We start from the raw sequence: 19,818 nt of genomic DNA, 5'->3' as shown, positions 1-19,818 counted from the left end.
CAGGGCCCAAAAAAAATTTCTAAGTTTTTTTTAAAAAAAAAAAAAAATAATAAAATTATTTTCTTTGGTTGATTTTGTTGTTGTTTGTTTGGTAAACTTTGAACCTTTTGTTAATGTTGTTGGGTTTTTTGATGAAATTTGAACCTTTTTGACCATGTGAATTGTAATCAGTGTTTATTTAGGGTGTTTATTGATGTTAATTATGTCTGTCAAATTGTCAATACACCATTGACTTTGGTAGATTTATATGGGGTTTTGCATATGTGCTGATTTGATTGGCGATTCGGACGATTGCTTATGATATAGTCGACCCACCCTAATGATATAGTCAATTATGTCTGTCAAATTGTGAATACACCCTAATGCTTGTACAGATTTTAATCTTGTCAATTATTAGAGAGCTAAGCTTGTCATGTTGTCAAATTTTTTTTTTTACATATTTGGTTATCGATTGTGACTCATCAGTCGGAAATTCCTGGGTCCGCCACTGGTTACACTAGGGGGACGGTGGGTAACTATTACCTTCATAATGAGGATAATAATTTCCCCATCTCTCTCTTTTCTTTATGGCACAACTACTTTATTTCATTTGTAAACACCTTGTCTCCTACAACAACCCCTCTAATCACTTATATTTTTTCAAGTTTGACTTTTATTAACCCCCTAATTTATTACCTTCATGGCCTTAGTTTTTCACAAGTTAGTCTGAGATAGTCTCACCTCAAACTAAATATTCAATTCCTACGTCTTGCCTATTTCACTTTGCAAAACCTCAATGAATTAGTGGAACATCTGATAGTGTAAATAAATCATACAGCATGAAGATATGCTTTATAACCTGCAAATACTTTATACTATTAAGTACGAATGAAATTAAAAATATTGTACTGCTGCATTCATATAAATGACCGAGAAATGAACAAAATGTATATTTTACTGCTATAGCCATGCCACTGTAATATATTTATATTATTGTAATGGGACATAGAGGTGAAATATGATCAACATGATGCTGCACATTTGCAGACAATTTCTCATCAACATCATATTATCTTCTGTAGCTCTTTGTGAATCAATAACTGCTACAAACAAGGTACTGTACCTTCCACAAATTGATTGAAGAATAGACATAATTGCAGATTTTGCTATTTGGGCTACATGGCATCTTCAAGGAACGGATAATCTGTGTAGCCAACAACAGGATCAGAGATGTAAAAGGTTTCTCTATTATACTTATTCAGAGGTGCATTAAGCTCAAATCTTCTGGGCAAATCTGGATTTGCTAGAAACAAGCGACCATAAGCTACAAGATCAGCATATCCCTTCATCACAGCCTTATTACCGTCTTCCCTGTCATAACCACCAGCAACAATGAAAGTACCATTGAATGCCTTCCTCATAGGTAGTAAACTATGAGGACATTCCTTCTTCTCACCAACAGTTATCATCCTAGGTTCAACTGCATGGCAATAGAGGATTCCATGCTTGCTAAGGGATTCTGCCATGTAAAGGCCTAGAGCTTCCGGATTTGAGTCACCTGATTCCATGTAATTGGCAAAGGGAGAAATACGAATCCCAACTCTATTTGCACCAATCTCCTTCACAACTGCTTCAACTATTTCTAGAGCAAATCTACAACGATTCTCTAAAGATCCACCATAATGATCTGTTCGATCATTAACTTGGTCTTTCATAAATTGATCAATGAGGTAGCCATGAGCTCCATGAATTTCAACACCATCAAACCCTAAATAAGAAAATTTTACACGATAATTAGGTAAGCATGAGGCACAACAATCTAAAGATCAACTCTCTAGAAGAGTGAAAATTTTAAATTAAAGAACACAATATAGAAAGGTTTTTCATGCCCTCGTTGCAGCCATGTTCATTTGACACAGGGATGCTATTCCAACATAGTTTTGCCATCCTAAATCCCTCGAGACCCTCCCTTGTTTTTTGTGATAATTAAAATAGTAGAATCAAGATCTCAAATCAAGATGCATGGACCAACAACAAAAACAACACTCTAACAAAGCCAAACAGATTAACAAACCAGATCCATGGGTTTGTATGCTCTTACAAGCTGGCATGGACACAAAATTCACATCCAATGCACCAATGGGCATAAGAATCATATAACAACATACGCACTACACAACTTATGTACTTTTAACTCGCAAACTTATGTATCAGTAACCATAATTATAAAACTGAATAAATTAGTGAGCTCTACTACTATGATACTCGTATATCCATACATCAAAGATACGTATGTTAATATGAAATATTCTTGGAGGATATATTATTAGAATATAATTAACATGATGCTGCGTTCTTGCAGACAAGTCCCATCTACATCATATTATACACTTTGCGGCTATCTTTGAACCTAACGATCGTACAAACAAGTGATTATACCTTTCACAAATTGAGCGGGGGAAAAAAACACATAATTGCAGATTTAGGTGTCTGGATTACATTGCATCTCAATGAATCAATAATCAATGTAGCCAACATCAGGATCAGACATGTAAAATGTATCTCTGTGATACTTATTCAAAGCCAAATTAAGCTTAAATTGACCAGAAACAATGTTGTGCGACAGCGGAAGCAAAGGTCGAAAACAAACAAGAAAACAATAAAGAAATTCAATGCAAACAATAAGAACAACACCAAGAATTTACGTGGTTCACTATCGATGTGATAGCTACGTCCACGGGCACCGAGATCGAATGATTTCACTATAAACTGCAAAGATTACAAAGATGATTCTTGTATTTCTCAAGAACGGCTCTCACTCTGTCTCTCTTCACCCTAATACTGATATTAGGGAGGTTTTATATTAATCCCTAATTAAAAGATACTTGGGCAAAAAGATAATAAAATAAGATAACCTAAAACCGCAAAATCCGCGTTCCGTATTTTTCCTTCTCCGCCCGGTCAGACCGGGCAAGGTCTGCCCGATCGGGCGCGAGAAGAAAACTCCATACGAATGCTTCAACGTATCCAACCCCCACCGCCCGGTCAGACCGGGCAAGGTCTGCCCGATCGGGCGAAGGCTCGCCCGGTCGGGCGAAGGCTCGCCCGGTCGGGCGCGAGAGCAGCTTCTTCAACGAATTTGCCAGGCACCTCTTCTTCTTCCGCCCGGTCAGACCGGGCAATGTCCGCCCGATCGGGCGGACAAAGCTACGAAGTACGAGTCACCTAATATACTTATCAACAATCTCCACCTTGACGAGAACTCGTAGTCAGCAAACGACCCCATCAAGACATAGTGAAAAAACATCTCAAGCCAAACCCGATGCAGGACTCATGCATAAGCCATACATCCCGATAAGTCTTCAACCAAGACCCATCACATACTCGTCTCCAAGTATAACAACTCATAATGCTCCACCTGCATCACAAGCCCCGGGCAAGCTCCACCTTAATGCCAACACACCTACACCAGGAGCTCCCCAACTTCGCCCCTCAGGGCCTACTACATCACGTAGTAATCAATATTTAGCAAGTCTAAGCAATGTTTAAACTTGCTAAACGGAACAGGCTTAGTGAAGAAATCAGCCGGGTTGTCAGCAGTCCCAATCTTCTTCACCTTAATCCTCTTGTCAGTACGTAAGAAATGATACCTGACATCAATGTGCTTCGTCCGATCATGGTGTACTTGATCTTTAGCTAAGCAAATCGCACTTAGACTATCACAATACACTGTAGCAAAATCCTGTGCAATACCCAGTTCACCTACTAGGCCTTTGAGCCAAATAGACTCCTTAGCTGCAGAAGTTAAAGCCATATACTCAGCTTCAGTAGTTGACAACGTAACTGATGACTGCAATGTAGACTTCCAACTAACCACAGAACCACCCAAAGTGAACACATAACCAGTCACAGACCTCCTGGTATCCACATCAGCTGCATAATCAGAATCACTGTACCCAGTGACCAAGCATTCCTTATCATTCCCGTACACAAGACCAATATCAGCTGTCCCTCTCAGGTAGCGAAAAATCCTTTTCACCCCTTGCCAGTGTTCCCTCCCAGGTCGAGCCATAAACCTGCTTACAACACTAACGGCATGCGCAATATCCGGCCTAGTACAGACCATAGCATACATCAAACAACCAACCGCATTTGCATATGGAACTCTAGACATATAAGACAACTCCTCCTCTGATTGAGGTGACATAGACAAAGACAACTTACAACTAACAGTAGTTGGCGTACTTATAGGCTTCGATTTTTCCATCCCAAAACGAGACAAAATCTTTTCAATGTAGCTTTTCTGAGTCAAGAAAAGCTTACCTCTAGCCCGATCCCTGTAGATCTCCATACCCAAAATCTTCCTAGCTGCACCCAAGTCTTTCATGTCAAACTCCGAGTTAAGCATCTCCTTTAATCTAGCAATATCAGATTTATTCTTTGTGGCAACCAACATGTCATCAACATATAACAAAAGATAAATCATGGAACCATTATCCAGCTTACTATGATACACACAGCAATCATATGAATTCCTGTCAAAACCTTGTGAAACCATAAAAGAATCAAACCTTTTGTACCACTGTCGGGGGGATTGCTTAAGTCCATACAATGACTTTAGCAATCTGCAGGCATAGTGTTCCTTTCCAGGAACTTCGAATCCTTCGGGCTGCTTCATCAGAATCTCCTCCTCCAAATCGCCATGAAGGAAAGCCGTTTTAACATCCAACTGCTCCAGCTCAAGATCAAAATGTGCTACAATTGACAATAACACACGGATAGAAGTATGTCGAACCACAGGTGAGAATATCTCAACAAAATCAACCCCTTCTACCTGACTGAACCCCTTAGCAACTAGCCTAGCCTTAAAACGTATTTGCTCAGTTTCCGACAACCCTTCTTTCTTCTTGTAAATCCATTTACAACCCACAAGCTTCCTCCCTTCCGGTACTTTTACCAGTTCCCACACTCTGTTCTTGTAAAGAGACTGCATCTCTTCACCCATTGCGGCAAGCCATTGCGCAGACTCACTACAACTAATTGCTTGTTTATATGTGGCAGGTTCAAATGACTCTACATCATCAGCTACACTCAATGCATAACCTGTCATCGCATCAACACAGCAATTTCTTCCCTCCATCTCTTCAATCAATCTAACAGGCTTCTTGATAACTCGTTTAGGCATCTCAAGAATGGTGTCAGGTTGACTAGATGACCCCTGATTAGATTGCTCCACCTCATCCCCAGAGTTAGAATGAGTAGGAGTAATCTCAGGTTCAGGAGTACCCGGCACTGGAACATCAGCATCATCATCAATATATTGTACCCGAGGTAAATCAGCAATGGTAGACTGATGTACCTCAAGTACCCCATCTGTCTGTAATAAATTGTCTCCTTCCCTTCTCAAATCTGAAATCTCTGCATTTTTAATTGAATACATGGTGTTTTCATCGAAAGTAACATCCCTACTAAGAATGACCCGACCCTCCGAAGGTGAAAAAATTCTAAACCCCTTCACACCATCCCCGTACCCAACAAAACACCCCTTCTTGGCTCGTGGATCCAGCTTACCCTCAATAACATGATAATAAGCAACACAACCAAAAATCTTCAAATTCGAAAAATTAGGCAACTTACCACTCCAGATCTCAAACGGAATTTTGGAATCAATTCCAGAATGAGGACCCCTATTAATGACATAACAAGCTGTTAACACAGCTTCACTCCAGTACCTCCTCCCAAGCCCTGCATTAGAGAGCATGCATCGAACTCTCTCTAGCAGTGTCTGATTAACCCGTTCTGCTACACCGTTCTGCTGTGGTGTCTTCCTGACAGTATGATGCCGACCTATACCCTCATCTGCACAGAACTGATTAAACTCGTCTTTGCAAAACTCTAGCCCATTGTCCGTTCGTAGCTTCTTGATCTTCCTTCCTTGTCGATTTTCCACCAAAGCTTTCCATTGCTTGAAAACTTTGAAGGCCTCATCCTTTGACTTAAGCAACCTAAGCCATGTGTATCGGGACTTGTCATCAACAAATGACACAAAATAGTGGTAACCTCCCATACCTTCAACTCTAGATGGACCCCAGCAATCTGAATGGATGTAATCGAGCACTGCATCAGTAATGTGAGCACCCTTGCTGAACTTTGACCTGTGTTTCTTACCAAACACACAATGCTCACAAAATTCAAGGTTGGCAACCTTGACCCCGGATAGAAGACCCCTCTTGGACAATAGCTGCATCCCCTTCTCCCCCATATGACCAAGCCTCATGTGCCAAATCTTAGTCATCTCCTGGTGAGATACAGATGCGCAAACCGCAGAACTAGGCAGTGTAACACCCTCAAAAACATAGAGGGTGTTCCTTTTGATACCCTTAAGTACCAACTCAGAACCTCTGAAAATACACAACTCCCCATCTGAAAACACACCATTGTACCCCAATTCATCCAGGGTACCCAATGAAATCAGATTCTTTCCTAAAGCAGGAACATGCCGTACATTAGTCAAAGTTAACCTCCGCCCATCAACAGTCCTCAACCTCATGGAACCAATACCTGTGACCTTACATGGAGCATTGTTACCGACTATAACCATACCCCCATTGCGAGGTTCATATGTATCAAACCAATCTCGACGTGGACACATATGGAACGAACACCCCGAATCTAGAACCCAGTTATCAGATAAATCATCAGACCTAGCAGAACTGACTAATGCTAAATCTTCCTCTGAATTATAGCTCTCATTCGGTTTCTCTTCAACTACAGCAGCCTGGGACTTGTTTTTCCTCACCGGACAATTATTCCTAAAGTGACCCGGTTCTTTACAGTAATAACATGTTTTAGTAGTAGTTTTACTAGATCCATCCTTGCCGTTTCCAGCACCCGACCCAGCATTGTTCCCCTTGTTAAACCCCTTATTCTTTTTAGACTTTCCGGACTTAACAAATAACCCACTACCATTTTCCCCATTATCACTCGTAGCTTTCATTCTGAGTTCCCTAGTATGAAGTGCTGCCTTCACTTCTTCTAAGGTTATAGAATCCTTACCAACAACAAAAGACTCTACAAAATTCTCAAAGCTAGACGGTAGAGATACAAGTAAAATCAACGCAGCATCCTCATCATCAATTTTAACATCTAAATTACGTAAATCAAGCAAAATAGAGTTAAGTTTTTCTAGATGTTCCCGTAAGGAAGTACCTGACTGCATCCGGAGGCTAAACAACCGCTGTTTCAGTAATAATTTGTTGGTCAACGACTTAGTCATATACAATGACTCCAGCTTCAGCCACAATCCAGCCGCCGTTTCCTGATCAGCAACCTCCGTGATGATTTGATCATCAAGACTAAGTAATATGGTAGAGTGTGCCTTCTCTTCCATAACTTCTAACTGCGAGTCAGTCGGTCCGTCTCCTGACTCCGAAGTAGTACTCTTTGGAGCCAACGGACGCCATATCTGCTGTTGTTTTAACAGAGCCTTCATCTTAATTTGCCATAGCCCGAAACTATTTTTCCCGGTAAACTTCTCAATTCTTATTGTTGAATCTCCTGCCATTGTTATCTTCAAGAAACTCTCCAAGGATTGAACCTGAGCTCTGATACCAATTGTTGTGCGACAGCGGAAGCAAAGGTCGAAAACAAACAAGAAAACAATAAAGAAATTCAATGCAAACAATAAGAACAACACCAAGAATTTACGTGGTTCACTATCGATGTGATAGCTACGTCCACGGGCACCGAGATCGAATGATTTCACTATAAACTGCAAAGATTACAAAGATGATTCTTGTATTTCTCAAGAACGGCTCTCACTCTGTCTCTCTTCACCCTAATACTGATATTAGGGAGGTTTTATATTAATCCCTAATTAAAAGATACTTGGGCAAAAAGATAATAAAATAAGATAACCTAAAACCGCAAAATCCGCGTTCCGTATTTTTCCTTCTCCGCCCGGTCAGACCGGGCAAGGTCTGCCCGATCGGGCGCGAGAAGAAAACTCCATACGAATGCTTCAACGTATCCAACCCCCACCGCCCGGTCAGACCGGGCAAGGTCTGCCCGATCGGGCGAAGGCTCGCCCGGTCGGGCGAAGGCTCGCCCGGTCGGGCGCGAGAGCAGCTTCTTCAACGAATTTGCCAGGCACCTCTTCTTCTTCCGCCCGGTCAGACCGGGCAATGTCCGCCCGATCGGGCGGACAAAGCTACGAAGTACGAGTCACCTAATATACTTATCAACAAACAACATAGCTGTAAATTTTGGTGTGGACTACATTGCAACTTCAAGGAATGGATAGTCGGTGTATCCAACAACAGGATCAGAAATGTAAAATGTATCTCTGTGATACTTATTCAGAGGCGTATTAAGCTCAAGTCTTTTGGGCAAATCAGGATTAGCCAGAAACAAACGACCATAAGCTACAAGATCAGTGTAATCTTTCATCACAGCCTTATTTCCATCATCCTTCTTATAACCTCCAGCGGCAATGAAAGTACCATTGAAAGCCTTCCTCATGGGCAGTAAACTGTGTGGACATTCTTTTATCTCGCCAACAGTAATCATCCTAGGTTCAATTACGTGGCAATAAAGGATTCCAAACTTGTTGAGGGCTTTAGCCATATATAGGCCCAAAGCTTCGGGATTTGAGTCTCCTGATTCCATATAATCAGCAAAGGGAGACATTCGAAATCCAACCCTACCTGCACCAATCTCCTTCACTACTGCTTCAACTACTTCTAGAGCAAATCTACAACGGTTTTCTATAGATCCACCGTAATGGTCTGTTCGGTCATTTACTTGGTCTTTCATAAATTGGTCAACAAGGTATCCATTAGCACCATGGATTTCAATACCATCAAAGCCTATAAAAGAATATTAGGTAATCATGGGACACAGAAAACATACAATCGTACCTTTTACAAGATAAAACTTATTTTTTGTGTTAGGCTTAGTAAAAGATGGTCTTTCAAATGATCAAGACCTCATTGACAACCATGCTCATTTGACAATCACACAGGGGTGTTATTCCAACTTATTATGCATTGCTATATACAAGATATCATCAAAAAAGTTGCTGAAAGTAAAACCAGGCATTCAATCTATATGCATGGACCAAAATTGAGAGCCAACATCTTACAAGGCCAAGCCTACATAAACCATATACATAGATTGTATGCTCTTACAAGCACACATCACAAGTTTACTTCACGTCCAAAACATCAATGGATACCAAATATGGAAGTGAAAACAACCAAAATTATTCCAGCCTACAAAATTTCTTTCTTGTTTAACATTCCTTCTCCTACACACATGCAAGCAACTAGTCTTTGTGTATGCCATGACATTAGAAAGAATTTATCATCTTTAATGAGGGAAATGTGTATTAAGTTGTAATCAAGACAAATAATATTTGGTGAAGGAAACAGTGCTTTGTGTCAAACTAACATTGTATATAATTAAACAATCTAAATACAACAGAAATTCTAAGTATATTCTTCCCCGTGCCTGTTCACCCCTCCAAGACTTACACCTTGCTAGGCCGCGAAGGCTTCATCATGGACATTCACAAGAGGCTTAATTTATATATGACTGGTTTTGTAAGCATTTTGTCATCACTTGGTTTTGTTAGCATTTTGTCATCACTTAAATAAAGATAGACATATAAAGATATAAAAAATAATAAATATTGTAACAAGGAATTCCATGGTAAAGATGATGATTAAATGCTACCATCTTGGCAGGATTAGAACACACATTCAAAGTTACAATCTCCCACCAAATATTCTCATGTTTAGCAAAAACTTACCAGCTTCTATGGCATTCCTAGCAGCAAGTCTGAAATCATTCACAACTAAAGGTATCTCATTTGTTGTTAATCGCCTTGGGGTTGAAAATTCTGCAACATCTATACCATTGGCCCGAACTGTTGGTGTTAAAGCCTTATCTGTGCAAGAGATTGGAGCTTGGCCATTTGGCTGGAAACCTGGCAACAAGCAAACTTGGGTTAGAAAAGGCTAGGGAAAATCTAGAAAAAGGGAGTAAAAACGGACCCCACTAAGTGAATACTGAATAAACAAGAAAAAAAAAATTATGAAGCACAAGTAATCAGAAACCAACCAAAAAAACAGTCAACCTAAAGACAATTCAATTAATATAAAATGTTAAATCAATGACAATACAGCCTAAATAAGAAATTCAATAAATAATAGAGACCAAGCTACATAAGTCATTAAGAGAGCAAGTAAAATGAATATAAGTATTTAATACACATGATTAGTAAGTCCCTTTTCAATGATGAAAATAAGGGAAATATTATAACAAAACCACCTCACATGAGAGAGTGACTGTAAATTGAATCTAACTGTTAAAATTAATAGAAACACACTAACTATTTGTTTGCAATACCACCCTATCCATTTATATGCTAACAATTCTTCAAAATTGAAAAGGATCAATAATTGCCTGAAGTTTTATATTTAGCAACTTGAGATAATAAAAAAGAGAAGGATTCAGGTTAGTGACCTTCATTAGAAACTCGTCCAACATGCCATATTTGACAGAAAAATATACCGCCTTTTGCATGCACAGCGTTAACAATTGGTTTCCATGCTTCAACTTGCTCTTTTGTCCATATACCAGGCGTATCTGGGTACCTGCACAATCAAAGAGGTCTGAAACTTAGGGAAGAATTTCTTATTTCTCATCACTAAGAAGTGTGGAGCTAAAGCTAGCTGCCTCAAACGTACCCTTGAGCAGTGTCAGAAACTCCAGTTGCTTCAGAAATGAGCAAACCTCCATTTGAAGTCCGTTGGGAGTAATATAAAATCGCATGTGGTTGTGGAACATTTCCATATGACCTTTGTCGGGTCAATGGAGCTAAAACAACCCTGATAATCAAAAATATCAATGATTAACTTAATTGTCACATTTAAGTATGACAAATCTTACATCAAGCATAACACACTTAAGTATTAGCCAACCCACTTTGTTCTTGCTGAGACTAAATTAAATATATCATGAAAGTTCACACACACACACTAAAATTAATGTCAAATTTCTTGAGGAATTGAAGTACTTTAATGTTGCAAAGCTAAAGTATCTTAATAAAGTCATAACAATCAAGATCAACAAAACCGACCAGAGTCACCAGACGGTTTCATAGACTGCCGCCCAAGCATTGAACAGGAATTTATACATTTTCAACTTGTTATTAGGGAAACAAAGTGCTGGCACGAGATCATCTTACCAATGGTAGAATAAGATCTCCAACCATAGACGACACAGAAACTAACGAGTAAAATGCCGATTCCACCTAAACCTCTATGTAAACGAAGTTGATGAGTCAAATAGAAAAGACCAGGCCATGTATATTTATTTTGAGGAGCATACACGCGACTATACTATAGGCGGTACACTACCTTCCCCCTCTTTCTACTTGGCACGTATCTGAGCCACTAGGGGCCATATCCTAATGATTGCCATCTTGCAACTCTAGCAAACTATCTTGAATAGAATTGCTCAAAAATCTGTTTTCTTACCAATGATCACTAATGTAATCCAGAGTTAATTTAACAAGCATAATGCTATATGAGTTTTACAACATATTGGTTATCAATGCTTACCACATTCATCAAATGACTTTATAAATTTTATTACTACCAACAACAATTTTTATGTGATTCAGAACAATCCCATTACACATTATGTCCTCACTACTCTCTTCCAAAGCAAAAAAAAAATTAATACTTCTAATTTCATCAAATAATTTTACTAATTCCACCCTTACAAATATCGAATTGATAATTCTTCGAGATTATACAACAATGAAAATAAGTCTCATAAATCGAATTCCAAAATTTTAATACTTGTAACAATTGAAAATTGAATAAATGAGGAATTAAGCTCACCTATGAGAAAGATGGAAGTTACCCATTTGATAAGGGGTCAAAAGAGGGATAGTTGCAGACTCTGAAGCCATTTTCACACAAAATTTCCTTGGTTTTTTTTTTTTTTTTTCACTCAAAAACCTATGACTAATCAGAAAAAATCACCGATATTTATAAGAATCATGGCGCCAAAAAAAAACTGACCAAAGTTTAAGAGGTGGGTGAGTGGGTGTATTGGTGGGTCCAAAGGCTACATAAAATGACAGAAGCAAGAAATAATTGAGTATGGCGTTCTAAGAATGGAGTTAATTATTGTAATTAAGAGCAGTAATTGAGATCTGAGAGATATGATGAGAATGTACATCATTCATGACCTTAGCTTAGTCAATGGGTCAACAAAGCAAACTAAATAAGGTAATGAAAACAAGTGGATTGTGTGATCTTTTTTTTTTCCTTGATTTAGTACACCTCTGACACCAGCAGTGACGTATGCAGGCTGTGGCTCTCCATAATTGGCTAAACCTAGACCTGGCAAACGGGTCGTTCGAATCGGGTAAGAGTTGGGTCATTTTAGGTTGGGTCAATATCGGATCAATAAATAATCGGATCGGGGTCGGGTCGGGTCATTTCAGGTTTCAGGTCGATTTTATGTCAACAAATAATCGGGTCAGTTTGGATATCGGGTCAACACTTCGGGTCGAGTTCGGGTTAAATCAAGTTCTAGTAAATTGTTTTGAGTCGGTTCGGTTTCTTGCCAAGTCAATTCAAGCCGGGTCAATTTTTCTAGTCGATCCAAACATCGGGTCATGATTTGGTCGAGTCATGTTCGGCTCAATTAAATTCATATCAGTAAATTTATTAGTGTTATAATTATAATCATTAGTGTTTTTTTTTAGGAAATATAATTGTTAGTGCTAATATCAATGTTATTGTTGTCATCAATATTACTTCACACAAGATTTGGGTTTCTTCAAGTTAATTAATTTGGGATTAAATTATTCTGATCATTTTGGTAATCAACTTACTCAGGTATTTTTGGTTCGGGTCATTTTAGGTATAATGTGATTTTATTTCTGGTCACTTTAGGTATCGGGTCTGTGCGGGTCAATTAATTCGAGCTAAAATCTGGTCTGGTCAGTTCGAATCAGGTCAAGTTCGGATATCGGGTTGATTTCGGGTCGAGTCACTTCAGGTAACTGGTCAACTTCGAGTTGGGTACTGTCAGGTCGGGTCAAGATCGGGTGAATTCCACTTCTTGTTGGGTATGGGCCGGGTAGATTTCAGGGTTCAGGTTACTTTCAGGTCGTTGTTTTTAGGTCGATTTCGGGGTCATTCAAGTAGAGTCATCGAGTCCGATTCTGGGATATTCTAGTCTAGCTAAACTGGTTTGAGGTCTCCAAAAACATCTCTTAAAATGTAAATATTGTATTTTATTAAGTATTAAACTTTGACCGGTATATGATTTTAGGTAATTTTTTGACTAAATATTAATTGAAAAAAATATATATAGGTTGGGTAGTTAGGTTATTAAAAAATTACTTTCTCCTATTTTTCTTTTTTTTTTCTTTTTTTTTCTTTTTTTTTTTTAGTTGATACATTATTTTTTTTCACATTTGCCAACGCATTACTTCAATGATTAATGCTCTAATTATCAATAAGTAAAATTATAAAAATTAAAAGTTGATGTTATGAAAATATATTTTAAGACAATGACTTCTAACAATACCACACAAAACTATGTTTTATCATAACTGTATATTCCGTCGGTCTCAGAATAACTAACACGTTAAACTTTTTTTATTATCTATGTATTAATTTTGACTATAGATGTAACAGCATATTGTATTGTATCATAAAATATGTTGTTAGATAGGTATTGACATAAAGTTTCATAATATAACTTTTTTTAAAATTTTCATTAATATTTACTTATATAAAAATAAGGACAAACGAACTAGTGCATCGACATGTGTGCATAGTTTGACTATTCTAATCTAGGGATTTGTTAAATATCGCCTACAGTTTTCTATATAAAGCCCACAAATTAGACTTGGTTTGACAATATTGCCCATTTCTAAAATCGTAACCAAAGTGAGGAAATCTCGATTCAAAAAATGTGGAGCCGTACTAGGTCGCTGGGGGAGACCGGAGGGGAGGCCGGAGAGGCGGGGGACGCCGGAGGTACGTCGTCGTCGACGAAAACGAGGTAAAGTAACGTTAAAAATCACGGCACGGGCGTCCATCCTAGGCGCCAGAACCACCAATGAGGCGTCCTTGCCAGGCGCCAAAACCACCGGTCAGGCGTCCTAGGGAGGCGCCAGTCCCATGGATGTGGCGGCCCTGCCAGGCGCCTCCTCCATGGCTCTGGCGTTTCCTGCCAGACGTCGCCCCTTCAACAATATTTTTTTTTCTTTTATTTTTTTATTGTTATTTATTTTATTTTTTTTAATTTGAAAATTCAAAATTGTATTAAAAAAAAACAGTTTTTTTTTAAAATTAAGTTTAATAATTTTATGTTTTGATTTAGGATGTGGAAATTAGATTTGTGTTAATAATTTCCAAGAAAACAATTTATGTTTTAATGTTGTATGTGTATGAATACTTTTATATATAATTATGTTTAATTGTTTATTTGTATGAATACTTTTATAAATGATTGTGTTTTAAAATTTGTATGTGTATGAATAATATTATACATAATTATGTTTTTAATTTTGTGTTAATTATGTGTAAATATAGAAAGTAAATGTATTATCCGTTAAATGTAGAAATGAAATTTACAAATTAAAAATGTAGATATTAATTATGTGTTAATGTTGTGTTAAATGTATTAATTTAAGCTTTACTTTATATTTATTATAATGCAGGATTATGGCGGAGACGGAAATGATTACAGTGGGATATTGGGGATGGATAATTAGGTCGTTGGACTAACTACCCTCAACCAAACAATATTTATAAACCTACACCTACACTAAACAAGTTTAGTGGTAAGTAGAGGGTCGAACCACGGAGACGACATAAACACTATCAACACCACCACCAATTAAGCTAGGTCAAAGAGATAGGATGGATAGAACAATAAACAAAAATGAGATTTATATTAAGTTAAACTAACACCAAGGGAGAGGGTCAAACATGACAATGATCTTCAATAAAGTTAGGCAATGGAAATGAGTTTACATGCAAACCAAATATCTCATATAAGGCAATACCAACAATACCATCTAACCACTTATCGGGGTCAAAGGCTTTCCCAACTTAACACATGCCCATACTATCGTCATAAGCTGTGAAAGTTAAGGTTTTTGCATAGAATCGATCACCTAATGGATATCCCTAAGTTACACTATCGTCATAACTTAGTTCAATCCACCCAATTACAACACATGATTAGCCATTCACATGGAGTAATTAGTAAAAACATGGTTACAAGGTATATTTAATCACATATAACCAGCATTTGTCTAGCCTAATACATTCAAGATTCACCACATGCTATCACCAATCCCTTAGTAAAGGGAATTACTCACTAATCATGAACAACTAACACAAAACCCAACAAGAAGAACAAAGAGAAGCAATTAAACTAAACAACTACTCTAATCAAGCAAGAAATTAAGAAAGAACAATAAATGAGATAGAGTTTAGAATGCTCATTGAAGTATTGAAAAGGAATCCAAAACAATGTCACTTTGCATCTTCATCTTCTTCAATCCACCATTGAAGCTCTTCACTTTCTCTCTCTAAAATACCCTAAATTACTCTTAATCTACATTGCAAAGTATAAAAACAAAGATTAAAACTAAATCTAAGCCTAATTTATGTGAAGATTGATGGAGAGATGTTAGGGTTTAACCCCTCAAAGAGGAGAGAGAAAACCCCAAAGAAACCCACCATCAAAACTTGGCCAAAAAGAGGAGAGGAAGAAGCATTTAAAAGACCCGTAGCTGCTCGTGCGCGCCCGCGATAGAGGCCTGCGCGGCCGCGCACTGGGATTGGCCTGACAGCAACATTCATTTTCAAACGGCCATAACTTCTGTTGTAAGAGGCTTCTGGGGGCGTGCAACCTAATGTTGGAAAGCTCTTTAAGTCTAGTTTCCAATGCATTTTGAATCACCTCAATCCAATTTGTAGATCAAAAGTTATGGCTAAAAGAGTGAACAAAGGTTAGTTTCGGAGTTCAGGCCCTTGAGCGCCCGCGCCTATCTTAGGAGCGCCCGCGCCTATCTTAGGCGCGCCCGCGCCTAAGCCGCGCCCAAATCGCGCCTACATTCTGCCTCCTTCAATATTTTCAACCCCAATGTTAGGCACGCCCGCGCTTGGTTTGGCGCGCCCGCGCCATTCTGAAAGCACGACCCGCGCTGTCCGTATGGCCTTGCTTGCTTGCTCCTTAACTTCCTTTGTAGCTCTTCAAATGAACTCCAATTCTCCAAGCTCTTCATTCTATTAAAATCAACTCCAAAAGCCTACAAAACACGAGGAAAAGCACAAAAACATAATAAAGGGAGAAACGGAGCAAAAGGGGTACAAACAAGGGACAAACGTAGAAAAATACCGCGATTAGAGGATCTAAATAGTGGCATAAATGCCACTTATCAGATATTTGGACATGATGGTCCATTCGAAGATGCTCAACAAGCGATTGATTGGGCAAAACAGGTTGCAATTACAGCTGGATTTTGCTTGGTAGTATCAACTCATAAATCTCAACGGGATGGTAGAATGGATCGCATTTTGAGATGCGACCGTTATCGCAAAAGAGAAGAAAGAGATTTCAGTACAGCCACTCGGTTTGATACAAAGCGGAAAGGTTGTGGGTGTGAGTTCAGAGTAAAGGTTCGACAACTACGGAGTCGTGATGGTTGGGAAGTGATTGGTTACTATAAATGGGGGTATCACAACCATGAGATGATAGTATATGAAGTGGGTCATCGACAGCTGAGTGGCTTAAGTCGTGCTGCGAAATTAGTTGTCAAAGAAATGAGTGATGCTCAAGTGAAGCCTGCTAAAATATTAGCATCTGTGTTAGAGAAATTTCCAGAAGACCATCCAAATCGAAGACACATCTACAACATCAGACAGCAACTCAAGGTTGAACGGTCAGAAGGAAGGAACCCTATACAGCAGCTGCTACACCAGGCACAATCACGTGGTTACCTGTTCTGGTTTGATTCTGATGAAGATACAGCGGAGGTGACTCATCTATTCCTTGTGCATCCTGATTGTGCTGATATGATCAAGTCTTGGCCATTTGTGATTTTGATCGACTCAACGTACAAGACAAACAAGTACAAGTTCCTACTGGTTGAGATCATGGGGATGACTCCAACGAACCAGAACTTTCTAATTGGTCATGCAATCATCAAGGATGAGACGGTTCCAAATATAAGCTGAGAAACTACATCGGGCCTAATGTTCATCCAGCAGCCATCGTTAGTGACTGTGAGGGAGGTCTCTTTGCCCCCATTGGGGAGTTGTTTCCAAAGTCGAAGCACTTGTTGTGCACATGGTACATCAACAACTGTGTGAAAGTGAAAGCCTACAACCTTTTCAACAAGAATTTGGAAATGGCATAGAGATTGGTGAATGGTAAGTGGCGGAAGATCCTACAAGCTACCACAGAGGCAGTGTACAATCAAGAATTGGCTAACTTCAGGGATTCGTACCAGTGGTGTCCGGCAGTGGTGAACTATGTGATGCAGCAGTGAGTACCTCACAGGGAAAAGTTTGTCAAATATTGGACAAACCAAACTTCATTTCGAGAACAATACAACATGTAGAGTTGAGAGCGCTCATAGAGCTACCAAGGACTGGATTGATTCTTCCACCGCTGCTTTGGATACACTGTTCGATAGACCAAACAAGTCAATTGAAACTCAGAAGAACGGCATCAGGAACTCTCTAGAGGACTCCAGACGGCGACATGGTACGATGTATAGCCATTTCATATTTAAGATTCTCCATGGTCGTGTGTCACACTACTACTTGGGGTTGATTATGACTGAGTACAACAGGATGAGGGACTTGGCTGATGAAGTGTATGTTCGGTGCGGGTGTGCTATTTCAGTAACTCATGGATTACCTTGCGCATGCTATTCACCGCATTATTACAGAAGAAAGGGCGTCGTTACATGTTGATCAGGTTCATTCATTCCGGTGGACGCTCGTTATTGGTGAGCATGCAGATACTCAAACGGTCGACCATGAACAGGAGGAGTTGGAACAGTTTCGTTCGATGTATGACCGAGTGTCCTCCAGTCATCCTTCTATTATTCGTGACGCTACTCACGTACTTCATGACATGTTCAACACGTCTTGCTTAGATTATGAGGAACCCAAAGGGGTTGAGCGTCCTCGAGGTCGGCAACGGCGGAACAGGAATGCGTTTGAGTACATTCGTGGTCTTGGTCGTGGTCGTGGTCGTGGTCATGATCGGACATCGTCATCTAGTCGTAGTCATTCTTCTTCGTTTGTGAATATGCCCCTGAGAACTGGTACGGTTGCTTACTTTAATTTACATTGTACATTGTTTTTTAGATTACTTCTGCCTTGTTAACTGTGTTTGATTATATTTTAATAGGAAGAAACAATATTGATCAGTTTCCATACAAGGACAATATACCTAACATTATCATGCTGTACTTGGACGGGTGGAATGATGTAGTCGGAGATGGTAACTGCGGATTCCGGGTCGTGGCTGATGTTTTTCAAATGGGCGAAGACAACTACGGTTTAGTGCGTCAGTTGATGTACAGCGAAATTGCCTCTAACCGAGATGGTTATCGTCATGTGTACCAGGATGACTTGGATCGGGCTCTGCGACGTATCAGGTGGGGAGGTGGACCTTGCGGTCAAAATCATTATTTTGACGCGCCACTAGATCTGTTTGCCGTTGCAAACATTTACAAGTGTACAGTCATGCATTTCGGGCTGGGATTGCATAGTCGAGCTTATTATCCTTGTACCACGGTTCTCCCTTGGTCTTCGCGTGAGACTGTCACTAGACCGGTCAGAGAGGTAGCTATTGCTTTTCTTGGGTCGTCATACAGACATTTCATCCGACTAGACCTGTCATCCGATTTTCCTGTGCCACCGATTATACCTCAGCTCAGTGGTACACCATTCGCACAGCGAGCGTAGAGGGTTGGGATGCGCTATATCATGACCGGATCCACGAATAGAACACCCTAGCTGCCTTTTAGCTTTTCATGTGTACAAATTTTAAAGGTAATGTCAAAATTTAAAAACTGCAACGACAATGTTGTCAAATGTTGAAAGCTAAAACGATAATCTAAAATGTTACAAACTTAAACCATAATGTTAAATTCTGCGAAGTGCAAACATAATGTCCAATTTCAAAAACTAAAATGATAATGTTTAAAATGTTCTACAAATAAAATGCCAAAACCATCAGTAATCCCTCTTGGACGCCGACTCCCAATATGCAAGGGTCTGTTCCAAACTATCAACAGCAGCTCTCCCTGCTGCACTCATGCTGTCCTTCTCCACAGAGAGTTTTTGTACGTCTTGCATTATCTTTCCCATCCACTACGTACAACAAATAATAAAACATGCAATACAATAACAATATATAAAACTAAATTTAAAAAAACAACGATAAATGTTTTATGAGACATACCGCTTCCACGGCAGTAGGCGGTGGCATATAATCAGCATCGCTGTGGTCGAGGTCTGCAATCAACCTCGGGTGCGAATACCGGTTGAACCATTCCATGTAGTAGTGGTCACACATGGGAGGAACCCCAAATGGCGGCCTCTGTAACTCCGCAGTCCATAAGTGGGCAACCATCGGAAACTGGTCCTACGTCCCAATCATTATATCCGGCCAATGCACGACGTAGTCCTTCGACAATGCAGATCGGACCGGCTTCATCGGGCATGCCGGGGGAGGAGGGACAACTTGGATAAATCCAAGCCGGCGAAG

The 19,818-nt window shown here is 39.5% G+C and overlaps 1 protein-coding gene across 2 annotated transcripts; it reads right to left on the bottom strand.

Annotated features, from left to right (window-relative positions):
- Positions 1-862: 862 nt before the first annotated feature.
- LOC110696526 (putative 12-oxophytodienoate reductase 11) lies at positions 863-12,240 on the bottom strand. Of its 2 annotated transcripts, none has more exons than XM_021873842.1 (5): positions 11,892-12,223; positions 10,731-10,871; positions 10,507-10,637; positions 9,791-9,967; positions 863-1,747 (listed from the first exon to the last, which is right to left on the bottom strand). In XM_021873842.1, exons 1-5 carry the CDS (start codon positions 11,960-11,962, stop codon positions 1,155-1,157), a joined length of 1,113 nt encoding a protein of 370 aa, XP_021729534.1. In that variant the 5' UTR covers positions 11,963-12,223; the 3' UTR covers positions 863-1,154. The 2 variants fall into 2 exon arrangements, with proteins under 2 accessions (XP_021729534.1, XP_021729535.1); XM_021873843.1 differs by lacking the exon at positions 863-1,747 and adding an exon at positions 8,207-8,846 and having other exon boundaries at positions 11,892-12,240.
- Between the last annotated feature and the right edge of the window lie 7,578 nt (positions 12,241-19,818).

This window comes from Chenopodium quinoa, unplaced genomic scaffold (assembly GCF_001683475.1).
Source record: "Chenopodium quinoa cultivar QQ74 unplaced genomic scaffold, ASM168347v1, whole genome shotgun sequence".
NCBI lineage: Eukaryota > Viridiplantae > Streptophyta > Magnoliopsida > Caryophyllales > Amaranthaceae > Chenopodium > Chenopodium quinoa.
Note: the sequence above shows the minus strand (reverse complement) of the source record. Positions and strands in the feature narration are given on the sequence as shown.

What these genes read in the sequence shown, in the direction of transcription:
- LOC110696526 (XM_021873843.1), bottom strand. Translation starts at nt 11,962, where the DNA reads ATGGCTTCAGAGTCTGCAACTATCCCTCTTTTGACCCCTTATCAAATG. An exon ending in GTTTCTGACACTGCTCAAGG is followed by an intron (nt 10,638 to 10,730) that starts GTACGTTTGAGG and finishes TTGATTGTGCAG; the next exon opens with GTACCCAGATACGCCTGGTA. An exon ending in TAGGAATGCCATAGAAGCTG is followed by an intron (nt 8,847 to 9,790) that starts GTAAGTTTTTGC and finishes ATTCTTTTATAG; the next exon opens with GCTTTGATGGTATTGAAATC.